The 17,913-nt window shown below is 41.6% G+C and overlaps 1 protein-coding gene across 1 annotated transcript in view; it reads right to left on the minus strand.

Moving 5' to 3' along the window:
* The window catches only part of SLC16A2 (solute carrier family 16 member 2), a 167,231-nt gene that overhangs the window by 4,982 nt on the left and 144,336 nt on the right, over nt 1-17,913 (minus strand). The window contains exons 2-4 of the mRNA XM_073641028.1: nt 7,935-8,079; nt 4,846-5,296; nt 4,151-4,294 (exon numbers count right to left, since the gene is read on the minus strand). Coding sequence (XP_073497129.1) covers nt 4,151-4,294; nt 4,846-5,296; nt 7,935-8,079 — 740 coding nt within the window. The remainder of the gene's footprint in view (nt 1-4,150; nt 4,295-4,845; nt 5,297-7,934; nt 8,080-17,913) is intronic.

Raw genomic sequence — 17,913 nt, forward strand, 5'->3', positions numbered from 1 at the left:
TGATTTATAACACGGTGTTCACTTCTCAATGTGAAATATACTTTTAATGAATATTCAGTTATTTCTGGGAAATTGAAAACCAATAAAATATTCTCCTGTCTGTACCCACATGTCATGATTTAAAAGTCTTGTTACATAGGGTCTGGGCTCTAGACCCATTACACGTCAGCGGTATAAAATTTCCTGTAACCTATACAGCCTCTTATAAAACCTCAAACTTTGGCTGGCCAAGAAACTCGCTAAACATAGCACTTCATTTCCAAAATCCAGCAGGGACCTTCTACATGTTGTAACTCTGGATAAAGAAATGAATGTTACCCTATAAATTACAATGCAGCAGCTGCACCACATAAAAGTGAAATATTCACAATCTGCCTGAGCTAACAAAAACAGAGGATAAAGAAGCCTAACCACTCCAAAAGATTAGTTATCAATATTTTCTGGTGAGAAAAACAGGGTAAAAGTGCCTGGCAAGAACAAAATAACATTGTGTTGATGATAACCTAAAGCGCACAAATTAATGAACTTGCTGTCAATGCATTTTCCAAAGGCTGAAAACGTGGAGAAAACTGCTTAGGCTGCTTCAAATTAGTGTCCAAAGTCAGGGGTATTTACAGGTTTGCACATCCCCAAAATGAAGTTATGTTAGAAGAAATGATGTGTGAATATAACTACTAAGGTCTTCCCTTCTTTCATGCGGTGATTTTGTTCGGTCCCCTAGCCACATCATCATCAAAAGACAAAAAAAAAAAAAAAACAACACATAGAAAAGTTTGGTTTCTATCATTTCCATGCCACTTCCATAAGGTGTTTTGTCTAATTCCCTGAAGAACATAATTCAGATGGAAACTCTGATGGAGCCAAGGAGTACAGGGAGATAAAGATTTCAAATAGACTCCGTTTGAGGCTTTTGCTGCCAGGAACTGGCACAATAATATTAGTAGTCCATGGTCTTGTGTCTGTCTATAAAATAGACACTACCAGAAAAAAAAGCACAGAGTCAATCTGAACAGTTTGTCTCATTGTACATTGTACTCGGGCTCCATTGGAGCTTCAGTCTGAGTCACATTTTTTGGGGATTCAGACAGAGCACAAAACAGAAGGTACAAAATGCAATGTGATGGCCCCTTAGCGGGGAACGCAAGGAAGCTTAGTGAACACACTCTGGGCAGAGGTGCTTCTAGAAAGAGATACACTTCATGTTGTGTACTAGAAAAATGAAAATTGCTATGAAACTAAGTGTAATAAAGCTGAGCTGTCAGAGAGGAGCTTTGTCATAGGAACACAGCCTAACTTCTCGCAATAAGAAAGAAAATTCCTCCAGGCAAGAAATCTCTGCTAGAACCTTTCTATGCACTTGTATAAGAAAGAAAAAAAAAAAAAAGATTTATGTTTGTAATTTTTCTCATTGGATGCTGAGAAAGATTACCTGCAGAATTTTTTTTTATTTTATTTTTTTTTTTTTTAAATACAAGTGCAAAGAAAGGTTCTAGCAGATATTCCTTGCCTGGAGGTATTTTCTCTTTCTTATAATGAGAAGTTATGCTGTTTTCCTATGACAAAGCTCCTCTGACAGCTCAGCTTTATCACAGGGACACTTCGTTTCATAACAATCAGAATGTATGTATGTATGTATGTATGTATGTATGTATGTATGTATGTATGTATGTATGTATGTATGTATGTATGTATGTATGTAATATATAAATAGCCAGCATATCAAAGTGGATCTTCAACCAGCTTTCACAACACAAATGGCATATTAAATAGATCTCTTCGACCTGATGAGGCAGGTGTACCTACTTTGAAAATAAACGTCAGAATAACTAATATTAAAATCACCCTTTAGCTAGATGCACAAAACGCTCCTCTTTATTTCAGGATTCTACACCCGTTCTGACATGGATTTTCAGAATCCTGAAAAAGACGATCATGTTGCGAATCTAGCTGGAGTGTGATTATTATTACAGTCGTTCTGACCTGCCTCATCAGGTCTAAGAGATCCACTTAATAATGCATGCAATTTGTGCTGTGAAATGAGATGTCGAGAATTGAAAAAGACCTTGCTTTTCATATACTTGGACAATTGATCGGTTCATACTTGATGACTTTGTGATTACAGAGCGGTACCGAATTAAAGGTTACATACTTTTGTATAAAGCGGAAACCTTATGTTCATCTCGACCCAAAGAACCTTTCACCAGATCAAAAGAGGCCAGTTTTAACGGTTTATTTTTCTCAAGGGTCCGTTTTTTTATTTCCCTGAGTATTCTGCTTTTTTAAAAAAAAAAAAATCCATCACATGGTTCCAGAATATGGGCTTTTCTATTTGTTGCTAATTTTTATGATCTTTACCAAGGAGGCGGGGCTCACAGGGCTCTCTAGGGGCGTGTCTTTAGTCTGCTCTGCATAGTTTCCCTGTGAGCCAAGCCCCCTTGTAAAGATCATAAAAATTAGCACTAAATAAAAAGGCCCACATCTCTGTAACCATATGGCGGATTTATATAAAACAAAAAAGAAGACTCAGAGGACCTGTCACCAGGTGAAAAGTGGCCAGTTCTTGCTTGGATTTTATTATAGGCAGGCTATATTATACCTGTTTGGGCAGTTTCCTTTTAAGAAATGAGCCAAGGTTATATATTTTCTGGAATCAGCTGGAGTTATTATATCGTCCCCATAATGCAGGGCACATCATAAGAAGATTATCAGAGGACTAGATCTGACGCTGCAGCATAAGGCCATTCTAATTTGGAGGAAATTCATAAGCAGCAGCTAGAACAAAAAAAAAGCTCCCAAAAAAAACAAAAAACCTGCGGATAACTGTTCCCTACTGTAAACAGTTATCTTTCCGAAAAAGTTTACATATATACACCAACTATAAGATCCTGTGTCATGAGAAGTACAGACACAAAGTAAATGTTGCCACATTGCTCACGAAGGAACAAATGTTCAAGGGCAGTGGCTGACATCTGTAATGTCAGGATGACTCATTATCCTGATCTGCACCAGAAACCAAAATAAAAAAATAAAAAAAAAGCCATGGTTGCTACGGTTACTCTTTTGCAAAATAAGTGCTGTGCAGCTGACCACTCCGCACTACTGTGCAGATGCTCTCATTCTCCAGTGAAACTTAAAGGGCCTCAACCTAAATGGCAGCATCAAAAGTACAACAGAGAGAAGTTACTTGATGCAGAAAATGAAAACCATGCACTGGATACAAGTGATACAGCAGCACTACTGAGCGCTATAGCTTAGCAATATGCCATCGCTGTAGGTCTTCACTATAGTAAAGATGCGCCACCTCTGTGATCCCCACTGATCCGGAGTATGAAGTGATCACTGGAGTGGGGCTGTGCTGCACAACAAGTGGCAGAGATGGCCGCCATGCAGAGAAAGCCAGACACTAATAAAGGTTAATGAAGGTCTACGTCATGTGCAATCACCATATATGATGGGAAGAACCCTTCAATAAATTAATTCCTAGTAGCCCTGCAGATAATTAAAGTGGTTTCTCCAAAATAGAAACTTATCCCCTATGCCCCATTTCAATGAGGCGCTATGCTAGAGCGTGCAGGCATATAAAGTATATGGGAGTGACAGCAGGGTACAGTGATCAGCAATCTAAATCTGTCCTATAGACATTGAATAAAGAGGATACATGCAGATCGGAATTCTAGTCTATAAAAAAACAGGGTACAGAGCACCCCATTCTTGTAACCATTAGAAGTCAGACACTTCGTACCTATCCGACCAGTAGGTGATGTTTTAATTTTAGAAAATCCCTTTTCAACAATCATTATAAAAAGGGCATTCCCAGGCTGATCACAGTGCGGGAACTCTCCTGCCATTATAGCCTTGATGTAGCGGAAAGTGACGCTCTCCAGAATTCATGCCTAGCGCTATATTGTGGCTTACATGGGACAGCTTTGCTGAGCATCTATGACCAAGCTGAAATTAGTTTTCCATCCGTCTTCTGGAAGTAACCAGCCTCGCTGCTGCCACGTTCTGGGGAACCCCAGATTCCAATGAACGACTCTTGACAAAGTACAATTACTAGGCAGCTGCCATTTATACATTATTATTGTGGCTCCATATCTAAACTTCATATATGGAACCAATACATTTCCTAAAACTTTATTAATGCCAATACCTGCAAGTAAATCTTTTTTAGACCAGGAATACAATCACCAATTCTACCAGATGCAAGACGCCCCACGCCAGACGTTGCTCCAATGCACACCAACAGTATCCATTCTTCAGAGTTGTCCTTAAACTTCTGCTCCACAAACTTTATCTAAAAGAACAGAAATCCAGTTAAAGAGTCTGTAGCATCAGCTTTCATAGTGCAGTGGTTTGTATTACCGTGTGGCTTCTGGACACGGTAATATATTTCTTACTAAATGGATTTAATATAGGAAATATCATATACGAGTGCATGAAGGGCAATTCAGAGTTGGTGTGAATAGATTAATAGGAACTTGGTCCATCAGCCACATCGGTGCCCAGGTTGTAATCAAAAGAAGAGCCATGGATGCCATCAGGTAAGAGGTGGTTCTCTGGGCTCCTGTCCAGGACCACAGATAACCAACCCGGCCAATGGACAGGGTCCTGCGAATTGATTCACATCATCTCTAGTAGGCATCCTAGCCATGGCACTCCCACTATAAGCATAGCACAGGGATACAGGCGTCACAGTCCCTTCTCTGCAGTAATACCAGGCAAAGCTGAATGCTAACCGGTACTGCAGTGACGCGCGTGCGCTGCTCCAGAGACTGTGCTGCTGTGTCCGGTACTATAGCAGATACACTGTTACATACATTTAGACCATTAGTAATATTCACATACCAGGTGTACATATGGAACAAAATATCCCAAAACCGTTGTAGCAATCCCGCAAGCCCAGATTCTGTAGGTCTTCTTCCTGAATACTTGCATGCTGAAGTATTTCCGGGCATGAGCCAGATACTGCTGGGTCTTGCTTCTCCCTGCCAAATTCTCTTTGACTTCTACCGGGGGTGGCAGAAGTGGCTTGAAGGTCAGAGAAAGGAAAATCTGGATGAACATGAAAACGCTGAGCACTTGAAACGTATGTGCCAATCCGATTTCTTTTCCCATTGTCTTCAGCATGAAAGGAAAGCATATTGTGAACACGCAACTGCCCCCGGCCACTATGCCATTCACAAGTCCAAGGCGCTTCTTGAAATAATGACCAAGTATGACCAATGAGGGCTGGAAAGCAAAGGAGGAGCCACAACCAAATAGGATCCCATAAGTAAAATAGCGGACACCTAGAGAACTGTGGAGAAAAATACAATTATGTAGACATCTTAATGTCAAGTAATAGCTTTAGTATTGTACAAAAACAGCAATGTGAACATGGCAATTGAGTATAATGGGCACATGTCCTATCCGTGAAGAACCCAGACAAAACACGTACAAGAGTAATGGCCATCTGAACGAGGTCCAGCAGTCACACAAGATAGTGAAGCGAAAGGGGAACAGGGCCGAGCTCTTGAGTCACACAGAAGAAATTTCTTAAAAATATTTCCCATTTTTATGATAATTTGAGACAAAATAGGATCAAAGAACAGGAGATTAAGAAACAAAATTGCTGGAATTTTTTTCCTGTACGTTCTGTTTTTAGTGATCTTTTAATTTACAATAAGAACTAAAAATCCTACCCGAGCTTTTGGTGGTCGCGCCTCCTTACAGAACATGTTTATTGGCTGGTCCTGATCTGGCCGCAAATTGATTACTTTCTAATTGTTTACCATGTCTCTAGTTGTCCTTAAGTTGTTGTTAGTTCTCGTTTTTGCTATTTATAGTCATTGTACATCAGCATTCTACATGATTTATAAGTGCCGCTTAACATCAAGTACTGCACAAAGTTCCAGGAGAATCATCAACATGATCATGATGGGCTACCATGCTTTTGAGAGAAGAAATTGTGATTTCGGTACCAAGCTCACGTTTTTCCTAGAATCTGTTCTAACCACAATCCCTAGAACTACTTTTATAATTACTGTATTAGTTCCAGTGTCACAGTGGTGCGTCTTCAGCTAAGTGTGGACTCACCAGGAAGAAAACAGATCAGTACAAAAAGGGAAACAAATCTGCAGTGGTTTTTTGCTCAGTCTTTTACATGATGATCTACTGAGCTCCACACATGCAGCAGAAAGGAGGATGTGCCAATGACTTCTACTCAAAAAATATTTGCAATAAAAAAAGCTGCTAATGAAAAGATAAAAGAAATATTTTCTTTCGGGGTATAAAACATGGTACTTTGGAATGGGAGAGATAACATTGGCCAGAACAAAGTCTTACGCATGCTCAAAATGAAGGGTTGCACAACGTATAACCAGCACCAACAAGAATGGACAGTGCTGGTGAAGTGAAATATTTAAAGTCATCACTTAAAGGGTTTCTCTAGTCTCAGAATAAAAGTCTGCAGTGACTCTATATGAATTCAGACTACCAAGTAGTGACAATGTGCGATGAGTACACTACATGATTGCCCTCTATTCCCCATGCGGGTGGACAGTCATGTGACCACATTTATGCAATTTGCATACCTGCGGTCACGTGCCGACTTCGACTCCTGCACTTCTCTCAAATCTGTTCTATTGAGTGAAGCCAGCACATGACTGCAAGTATACAAATCGCATACAAGTGGGCACATGACTACCAGAGAATCGTGACCGTGTGGACATCACACATTGTCATTATTTGGTAGTCTGCAGTCATACAAAATGACTGCAGACTTTTCTTCTTAAGACGGGACATTACTTTAGAGCACCACTCCAGCATTTTTTTTCATTGCACCACTGGAGTGGTGCTTTAAATGTAATTCCCCTGCCCAGTCTCATAATCACCTGCCGCCGCCTTCATTCTTTTCCAGCATTGCTCTAGTTGGTCTCAGGCAAAAAGTGACATGCCGGCAGCTCCAGTGTTTCATGAAGGTCCCTTTTCAAATACAGCGCTATGAGAGCCTCGTTCTAACTCTCATAGACTTGCATTGTGCTCTTGTGACGCAACTTCTGACTTCCGGCCAGTCAAAAGTTACGGGCACAAGTTGGCGCCCGAAGCTGCGTCGATAAAAGGTGAGCATATTACCAGGGGTAGGGGACTTGCATTTCAAGTGCCACCTCAGTGCTGAAAAAAAACAAATGCTGGAGTGGTGCTTTAAGAGAGATCACCTGAAAATATCCGAGTACAGACTATGATGTAGGCACCGGCAACAGGTCTTCTGACCCAAACTCAACCCTCACATATGTCTACTAGGCTGCAGAGTTTGGGTCAGAAGATCCACGTCTGGTCCAGTCATCGTGGTCCGTTATTGAGCCGTGAATGTTGGATGTGTGACACAGGTCTTATACTAAATATGCAGAAGACTCCCATAGTGAAGTATCCACTACTGAAATGAAGAAGTGTTACTCAGAAATATATATATATTTTTTTTATGGTCTAGCGCTTTTTGTTTCAAAAGCAGACAGAAAATGGAATCCAAATGGACCCATATTGGTAAATGGGACTTGTCTGCTCAGGAAAACGCATCTGTGTAACAGATCAGTTATACTAATGATCTCAATTTCATAATGGAACAGAGAAAAAGAAAGTAAAAGGCAGGTTGTGACATGGCCTAAACATGACTTCTGGAACTACCGAATAGTGTGCATGAAAAGCTGTAGGGTCTCACAATGCGAAAATCCCCATTTCCCACAAGACATTTGTCTGTACCTGTGGCTTAGTAGTAAAGGATATATGATATATTCATTTGTATGCCACTGTAGAGATCACAGAGTAGGTCTACCTCACAAAACAAAGAGGAGTAGTTTTGTGCTTTGGGGTAATCTGGTCTATAATGAAAGTAAAGCTGAGCGAACAGGTGTTTAGTACCAAACAAAGAATGTGCGACATGAGAATCACAAGCTTACTTGGTGAAAGAACTTGACAACAATCCAATAAAAGCCAATGCAGCTCCTCCAGATGAGGTCTTTCGACATCCCAGCCTGTCTGTGAAGATGCTGACAATTGGGGAGCAGAAGAAGATCATTCCCATGGCTAGAGATCCAACCCAAGCTGCAAGGAAGAAAAAACAAAAACATGTGTTTAACAGATAACAATGGTATACAAAGTACTTTTCAATTCAGTTTTAAATTTATTATTCAAATCACCAAAATGCAACTTTACCATAGTGAGTTTTATGGGATAAAGGGTCTGGGTTGTCACATTATATCCTGATAGATCATCAATACTTCAAATAATCCCTTTGTGACGAATATGGGGGATATAATTTCATGCCAAATCGGCTATATCATATGCGGCCCAAGATTATAGACCTCCTTCAAAATGTGAAGCTGAGACAGGACACCTGGCTCAGCAGGTGATCCAGCTTCAAAAGCTTTAAGTGGAAAAACTCACACCCCTAGCAGCCTAGCTGGGACCAAGGCCTTTCTGGCAGGGAAAACCCATGCTGGGAGTCCAAGCTGCTTAATGGTTTCAAAGAAACCCCACAGACAGACAGGAGCTGTAATTTCATAAGGAGTTATGAAGTTATCGAACATCCTAGCCGTATACCGGTTACATTTCCGAGATCGCGGGAACGGGAAGAACACCGGCCTGGGTCTCAACCCATTCTTGCACCCTGGGGTGGGGAGATACATAGAATGGCTAGTAGAAGCCAGGTAGCAAAGCAGTGTTTGGTCTCCAAGTGTAATGGGGGCCCGGCTGGATCCAATGGCACCAAAACCACCTCCCTATGACCTTCCATTGAGAAGTTATGATCCATCATAGGTTTTGGAGTTTTAGCTACCAGACCCAAGGGGAGGGAAACTAAGGCCATCCCAGGGGTGAGAAAGGGAGTGAAAGACCAAGGAGTTAATTGCTCATGCGAGACTGTGGGAGGTCAAGCAATCGTATCATGTTGGAAGAAACCGGAAACTGCTGGCACCCCACACCTCCCATGTGACTAAACAGCACCGAGGCCCAACATCAAACTGGTAACTGACATGTTTCATCTGCTTATACCTTTTGTACTACCACCTGAATTTGCATATCTGACCATCGTATATGTATATCCATTGTGTATATACAGTGTTTTATCTAGCGTGGCCTTAAAGCAATTAAATATCCAAACTATCTTTGGGCTGCTCTATTATCTCGATCCAAGAATCCACACGCCTGTGTTCTCCATTTCACATTACATGCTACTGGGGCTGGTTTCTGGCCCAATATAATCCCGTTAACGGACCAGCTCATATCCAACAAGGAACTGGTGGCTGTCATACTGGTCTGACAAGGCTCTGTTTCATTGGTGCCAGTGAAAGGGGTCTCTCAGCCTGTCGGGGTTGTGAGCAAATGTTATGCCACGCAGGCTGTCGTTTGGGCCACCCTCTCTCACTCCCTGCGCCTCACTGTGCCAGTGTGGACAAAGGGTGTGTGTAAAACTGTGCCAAGCTGACATTAAGTATCCCCAGGGGGTGCCCAACGTCACGTTGGTGAAAGTGGGGAGACCATACCGCGTGACCCTTGACGTATTCGTTACGCGAGGTTCTTCACACCTTTCAAACAGATCTCAGAGCAGATCTAGGCAAGTATAACTATGAATCATTTTTAAAGTATTCCCATCTGTTAAAAAAAAATTGATTTCTTGCATACCCTCACCGGGTCTTAAGGCCAATATCGATGGGTTTGGTTGACAGTCTAATGTGTATGTGGGGCTCCAGACAGATTTAATCAGATCTGGCCTGATAAATTTCAGACAGCTAATTGTTATTTTCTCTCAAAGAGATAAGCCACCGCCAGAGGAGTCAGCCAGCGGCTCGTTCAGAGAACACAAGCGTGTTCAGCCATCTGAGCTCTCCTATGTATGGAAGAGACTGCTCGATGAGCAGCTATCTCGACATCAGCCAAACCATCGTTTGGCAGACTGCTATGTAAAGGGTATGGGAGGCTTAAAAGATCTACTAAGTAATATATACACTTTGCATAGTGAAATCTGGTGACAGATCAGATTAAAGTTTACTTGGTGTTTTTTGTATCTATAGATAACACAGACTACACTCAGTGTGTGTAGGAGTTTAAATCCAGGAATGTCAATTACAATGTCGGACTGGGGTTACACCAGCAACCATCACCAGGGCCCCAATTTTCAACAGCATGACAATGTTACATTATTCTCGATCACAAATGTATATAACAATGAGCTGTGTAGATTGTTAAATGTATATTGTGCCGAGTACTGCTCATATAAGAGGGTGGTGGCCCACTCTTCTTGCACAGGGGCCCACCGGAGGATTCTCCTGTGGGCCAGTCCAAGCCTGTACACACAAATCCATTTTAAATTTTTCAGGTATTGCAGAACATGAATTTCTGGCTATAAATTCTGTGCTAATGAAAGACTTGAAAAATAATGTGGTCGAGATCACCATGACATGCAAACTTCTACCAGGAATAGCTAAAAGTGCAAATTTTTATTGCTTGTAGACTTCATTTAGGGCTACAGAAATCAAAGCATTCCCCTAACTCACTTGCGAGCCATTGCTAATTGTTTAAGTGTCTCTGCTTTGCATCAAGACGCACTTGAAAACATGATGTCAATTTTAAAGTCTCCGTCATGGAAAACATACAAAGAAATCAGTAAAATGCAATAATCTCAGTTATGTGACTAAAGCCTCAAGCTCTTGAAAACAGAAGAGCTATGCTCTATAATATTTTTTTTTTTATTACAAATAATCCTGGAATCTTGTCTACTCTATTAAAGGATAAGTCAACCTGATATCTAAAAAGAGAAAAATGTAAGAAAGATAAATTCTTATCCACCTTTCCTGAGCTTCAGGAAGCTTCTAGCAGACCATGAAAGAAATAGGTCGGCTGCTGGGCTTAGAGTTCTCCATAACGAGTATTATTCATAGAAACTCATTTTACAGGGCTGTTCCCATCCAGAGCAATTAAGACATACTGAAAGGAAATACTATAAACGTCCGAACCCTGAAGGTCCCACCACTGGGAAAAGCAGCAATGGGACCCATTGAGTTGTCTGCCCATAAAGGAGAGGTGTATCGGAATACATCTCTTTATTTACTTCAAAAAGGAGCCAAGTGGGCAACTATTGGACAACCCATTTAAGGGTGTAATTGCATTAGGCGACCTGCAGCCAATAAATGACCCCAAAAAGGCTATGTTTGCCATTCTCCGGTTAATAGCCTGTTTAGATCAGGCTTCTGAAATGCACAGAACGATCAGTAGTAGATCTGTCACCGTTGGCTACTTAAAAATCAACTCACTCAACGAACGAGTGTTTTTCCACTTCGTCGTGTGAATGGCAGCCTGTGTACACTGGCCAATTATCGTTAAATGAGCTTGTTCCCAAAAATTGTGCAGTTTAAGTGCACCTTAAGTTTCCTTTTACTAATAGGACAAGAGCATATCTATAAAATTGGAGGATACAAGGGAGTAAGTAATTTATTGAGTGATGAAAATACTTTAGTGAAAGGATACCATAACTAGCTGTAGGCACTGGTCAATACTCAGGACCTACAAGACGTGCCTATTATTTAGAATTGGAAACATTAATTGCAATTTATACCCAATCCAATTGTGTTTTCCATGTATATCTGATCTGCTTGGAGAAACCTATTTGTATATTTTACTGGAATTTGTTGTTTTAAAACATGATTCCGAAGCTTCAATACATTTGGCAACTAAAAGCAAACAAAACTGAGGAGGAATGACGAAGTCTACATCCCACCAGCAGCATACACTGGCTCTTTTCAACATATCTCTAGATATTTTGGGTCAAGAAGACACAGAATAATGTGTCTGAGCTTTATCCATTTACTCTATATATTTTATGTAATAGTAATAGTGCTGTCTCGACTTGAAGAAAAAAAAAATTGTGTGCGTTGAAAAGGTTGATTGATTCACGAAGGCAAGATCTTTCTAAATAGATGGTCAGCTTCTCTAACCTCTGGTGACCAGATGCATCCGATTACACATTTCTAATTGATGGACGGCCAAGCAATACATACAAGGCGTGAATCTGACTGAAAGCTGCTCTTTGTGATGGCTCTCTGCTACAGGTCAGAGAGGGAATAAAGAGTTTGTTTCCTTAAAGTGGTACATTTATATTGACTGATACCCTTTGGCTAGGTCATCAATATCAAATGACTGGGGGTGCGACACAGCACCGCCGCCAATCAGCTGTTCCCGGTGAAGGTCGGATGTGCGCAGTAAGTACAGCTCAGTTAACTGTTAATGGCAACAGCAGGATACTGCAGATCCTCCTCTACAGATGTGCAGAATCCGGCCGTGGGCACTATACCATTGATGGAGCTGTGCTGTTCTGGTCCGCAACTGAACACTTCCAGCTGCCATCTCCACAGCTAATCGGCGGCAGGGGTACAGACTGTCTCGCAAACCTACTGATCTACATAGTACATAGTACATACATAGTTTGTAAAGCCGAATAAAGACTTGCGTCCATCAAGTTCGACCTGTAAGTTCTGTAGTTGCTAAAGTTGATCCAGAGGAGGGCAAAAACCCCAAATGATTTAGCCAATCTTCACCGGAGGAAAAATTCCCTCCCGACTCTGAAACCAGCAGTCAGAATAAATCCCTGTATCAACCTACTATTTTATTCTATTTTTAAGTATATGCAGAAATCTGCCTGGTATCTAGAAATGCATCCAGTCCCCGCTTGAACTGGTGTAGTGAATCCGACATTACCGTCTCCTCACTCAGTGAATTCCATATTCTCACTGCTCTTACCGTAAAGAACTCCTTCCTATGCTGGTGCTGAAACCTTTTCTCTTCCAGTCTTAGTGAGTGCCCTCTTGTTACCGTAATATCCCTCCTTTTGAACAAATCCCGGGCAAGGTCTCTATACTGTCCCCTAACATATTTGTACACATTTATTATGTCCCCCCTCAACCTTCTCTTTTCCAGGCTGAATAGTCCTAGTTTTGCCAACCTCTCTGGGTATTGCAGTCCCTCCATTCCCTTTATTAATTTTGTTGCCCTCCTTTGTACCTTTTCAAGCTCATTTATATCCTTTCTATATATTGGGGCCCATAACTGAGCACAGTATTCCAAGTGTGGTCTGACCAGTGCTTTGTACAGTGGAAGAACAATGTTCTCATCCTTTGCAGCTATACCTCTTCTGATACATCCCATTACCCTGTTTGCCCTTACAGCAGCGGCCTGACTTTGGGCACTCCAATTTAGTTTGCTATCAATCAAGATGCCCAAGTCCTTCTCCATCTCTGAATTCCCCAATGGTTTCCCATTCAGTGAGTACTGGTGACTTCCATTTTTCCTTCCCATATGTATGACCTTACATTTCTCCTCGTTAAACCTCATTTGCCATTTAATGCTCCACCTACCCAGCTTATCCAAATCCCTCTGAAGGTCTTCACTATCCTCTTTTGTATTAATTGTTTTACATAACTTTGTGTCATCTGCAAATATTGATATTTTACTATTTATCCCGTTGACTATGTCATTAATAAAGATATTAAATAACATTGGGTCTAGTACAGACCCCTGTGGTACCCCACTAGTGACGCTTACCCAATCTGAGTATATTCCATTTATAACCACCCTCTGCCTTCTATCCTTTAGCCAGTTAGCTACCCACTTGCAGACATTTTCCCCCAGCCCCATCATTCTCATTTTGTATACCAACCTATTATGTGGCACGCTATCGAACGCTTTTGAGAAGTCGAGATACACGACATCCACTGGTTCCCCCTGATCTACTCGAGAGCTAACCTCCTCGTAGAAGTCAATCAGGTTTGTTTGGCAGGAGCGATTCCTCATGAATCCATGTTGGTTCGGGGTTAATAGATTATTAGCGTCAAGATGCTCCATGATTGCCTCATTAATAAAGCCTTCAAAAATTTTGCCCACAACGGACGTCAGACTCACCAGCCGATAGTTTCCGGCGTCACTTTTTGCTCCCTTTTTGAATATTGGCACTACATTCGCCTGTCGCCAATCAAGTGGTACAGACCCAGTCTCAACAGAGTCCTTAAATATAAGATATAACGGTCTGTCTATCACATTACTTAGTTCCCTTAGTACCCGTGGGTGTATGCCATCAGGTCCTGGTGATTTGTTTATTTTAATGTTACTGAGGCGTTTCTGTACCCCAGCTTGGGTTAGATTTGTCATATCTGATATTGATGACCTATCCTGAAAATAGTCCATCAATATAAAAAAGGTCTAGATTACCCAGTCTTATTATCAAGCAGGTAATTTTCTATAAAGATTACCAGATATAAAATATTTTATTATATATATTAATATCTCTCTATTTTTTTAAAACGGTTATACTTAACTAGCCAGACCCTACTACCATATATTTTATAGGCTGTGTGTTATTTTAGACACTAAAAATAAATTAAATAAAAAGTAAGAATTAAAGAGCATCTGTCAGTAGGATCAATGCTCCTAAGCAGTCTATATGGGCATTCAGGTCATAGGAAGCTGAATAAAATGATACCTTAATATCTGTGATCAGATGTCTTATTCCAAAGAAATCCACATTTTTCTTACCTGTAAATGAGCTGTTCAGGACCTGTGGTCCACACACTGATCTGCGTGAGAATCTGCCTCCAGAGATTATCTTATATAAAAGGAGGTGTTACCAGTGTGAGACAAGTAACTAACACAGTAAAGCAGAACTGAACTTCGTCTCATAACAAACACGTTAGCAGCTGCAGCTCTCACCACTCTGCTGTATTGTAACACTATGGCAACCCTATCTGCCTGTGAGCTGGAAGCTGAGGGGAACCTGCAAATGTGTCAGGTATAATCACACTCAGCTCTCCTGATCTTACCGCAGAGCCGAGTGCCGCCATTACACATGGATTTACAATAATCTCTGGATGCACATCACTGTCTGGCCCATAGCCTGGAACAGTTCATTTACAGTGGGGGGAAAAAGTATTTAATCAGCCACCACTTGTGCAAGTTCTCCCACTTAAAAAGATGAGAGAGGCCTGTAATTGACATCATAGGTAGACCTCAACTATGAGAGACAAAATGAGAAAACAAAATCCTGAAAATCACATTGTCTGATTTGGAAAGAAAGGTTTTTCAAATTTTGGTGGAAAATAAGTATTTCGTCAATTACAAACAAGCAAGATTTCTCGCTCTCACAGACCTGTAACTTCTTCTTTAAGAGGCTCCTCTGTCCTCCATCCATTACCTGTAGTACTGGCACGTTTGAACTTGTTATCAGTATAAAAGACACCAGTCCGTAACCTCAAACAGTCACACTCCAAACTCCACTATGGTGAAGATCAAAGAGCTGTCGAAGGACACCAGAAACAAAAATTGTAGCCCTGCACCAGGCTGGGAAGACTGAATCTAAAATAGGCAAACAGCTTGGTGTGAAGAAATCAACTGTGGGAGCAATAATTAGAAAATGGAAGACATACAAAACCACTGATAATCTCCCTTGATCAGGGGCTCCACACAAGATCTCACCCCATGGGGTCAAAATGATCTCAAGAACGGTGAGCAAAAATCCCATAGCCACACGGGGGGACCTAGTGAATGACCTGCAGAGAGCTGGTACCAACGTTACACAGGCTGCCATCAGTAACACACTACACTGCCAGGGACTCAGATCCTGAAGTGCCAGACGTGTCCCTCTGCTTAAGCCATTACATGTCCAGACCCGTCTGAAGTTTGCTAGAGAGCATTTGGATGATCCAGAAGAGTATTGGGAGAATGTCATATGGTCAGATGAAACCAAAGTAGAACTGTTTGGTAGAAATACAACTCGTCGTGTTTGGAGGCGAAAGAATGCTGAGTTGCATCCAAAGAACACCATACCTACTGTGAAGCATGGGGGTGGCAACATCATGCTTTGGGGCTGCTTCTCTGCCAAGGGACCAGGACGACTGACCGTGTACATGAAAGAATGAATGGGGCCATGTATCGTGAGATTTTGAGTGCAAACCTCCTTCCATCAGCAAGGGCACTGAAGATGAAACGTGGCTGGGTGTTTCAGCATGACAATGATCCAAAGCATACCACCAGGGCAACGAAGGAGTTGCTTCGTAAGAAGCATTTCAAGGTCCTGGAGTGGCCTAGCCAGTCTCCAGATCTAAACCCTATAAAAAAAAAACCTTTGGAGGGAGTTGAGAGTTCGTGTTGCCCAGGTACAGCCCCAAAACATCACTGCTCTAGAGGAGATCTGCATGGAGGAATGGGCCAACATACCAGCAACAGTGTGTGCCAACCTTGTGAAGACTTACAGAAAAAGTTTGACCTCTGTCATTGCCAACAAAGGATATATAACAAAGTATTGAGATGAACTTTTGTAATTGACCAAATACTTATCTTCCACCAAAATTTGAAAAAAAAATTCTTTCCAAATCAGACAATGATTTTCAGGATTTGTTTTCTCATTTTGTCTCTCATAGTTGAGGTCGACCTATGATGTCAATTACAGGCATCTCTCATCTTTAAGTGGGAGAAATTGCACAATTGGTGGCTGACTAAATACCCACATTTTTCTTATATGTACAGTGGCGAAAAAAGTATCTCTGGAATAAGACATCGGATCGCAGATATCAAGATATCATCTAATTCAATTTCCCATGACCTACATGCCCATATACACGGCTTAGGAGGGTTATTCCTACTAAAGATAGCCTTTAAAAATAGCCTACCTACCAATTTGTATTAACAACTCTGATGCAAACCAAATGAGTCTCAATGGCTACAGAATAGAAACACATTGTGTAGACTGAATTAGGAGTAGTATGTAACTCTGAAGGCATATAGGTTGGCACTGGATGTGTATGTATTTTTAAATCTGCTTTCAAAGTTGCTTAATTTATTCTAAATTACATTGAAACTCCAAAAGATCGACACAGAAGTGCAAATGCTGATAGATGTGGTCTAAGAATACTCTCTAGCTTGATTTGATTTAACATTGACGGTGGAGAGGCGACATTGCGCGCTCGGCCATACAGTTACCTCAGCAACTGTCTGACACCGTGAGTATCAAGCACGGATCCTAATAATTGCAATCTAGGCGCTGGACACTTGCCTTGGCAACAGTACCAATCAGCATGCAGTGGCCCCTGCACAACTCATGTAAGGCCACTGAGGAATCCGGGAAGCCCTGTTTATTGATTCCGTTCACCATATTTGACATTCACTGCAATAGTGAGCGCTCCTTCCTCAGCTTACTCTGTCAAGTCCATAGACTTCAATACAGAAGGCTGGATGCAAGTGAAGTGTCACGCCAGGTGTGGGAATGACCTAGTGCAACACAGAGGGAAAAGTAAAAGGGAGCTCAGACACTAGGGAAAGGGGGAAGTGGAGACCTCCTAGTCTGGTCTAGTGTCACCCTGTCTCAACTACCGTCCCTATATTGCCTCTTCAGCATTCGCTGCACGCGTGCCTCGCCCTGTTTTTCCCTGGAGTCTAGCTAAGCCTAGGGAAGGGAGGAGATGTGCACTAGTCGATCTCCACTAAAAACTGTATAGACAACAAGGGTAGAATGCTTAGCTTTAGACGACTCCAGACAAATGCGACCTCGGCCTCAAACTCCAGAGAGGACCAAGTAATGCTCTTGCTAAGCCTTCACAAGAAGAAATCAATATAGCCGGCACCTCCCTCTCAGACACACTAGGTATATAATATATAATATATCCAGGACAGGGAGTAGTTTACCTGAGGGAGGTAGCAGTGAGGTCCCAGAGACAGCATCCCATATAAAATGTCTGTAATGCCAAAATGTAGAGCTCTACTGCAACTAACTGCAGGGCGACTGTCACCTCTGATACACTCGTGACATGAAGCCACCTCCCCGTACAACACAAGCATTTGTTTATCAGGAGCCGTTGTTCTCTTAGGAGGTGACACCTATCGGCATTTTTGGCTAGTGTA

The sequence above is a fragment of the Phyllobates terribilis genome, unplaced genomic scaffold (assembly GCF_046119375.1).
Source record: "Phyllobates terribilis strain yellow unplaced genomic scaffold, ASM4611937v1 Scaffold_7__3_contigs__length_470593459, whole genome shotgun sequence".
Taxonomy (NCBI): Eukaryota; Metazoa; Chordata; class Amphibia; order Anura; family Dendrobatidae; genus Phyllobates; species Phyllobates terribilis.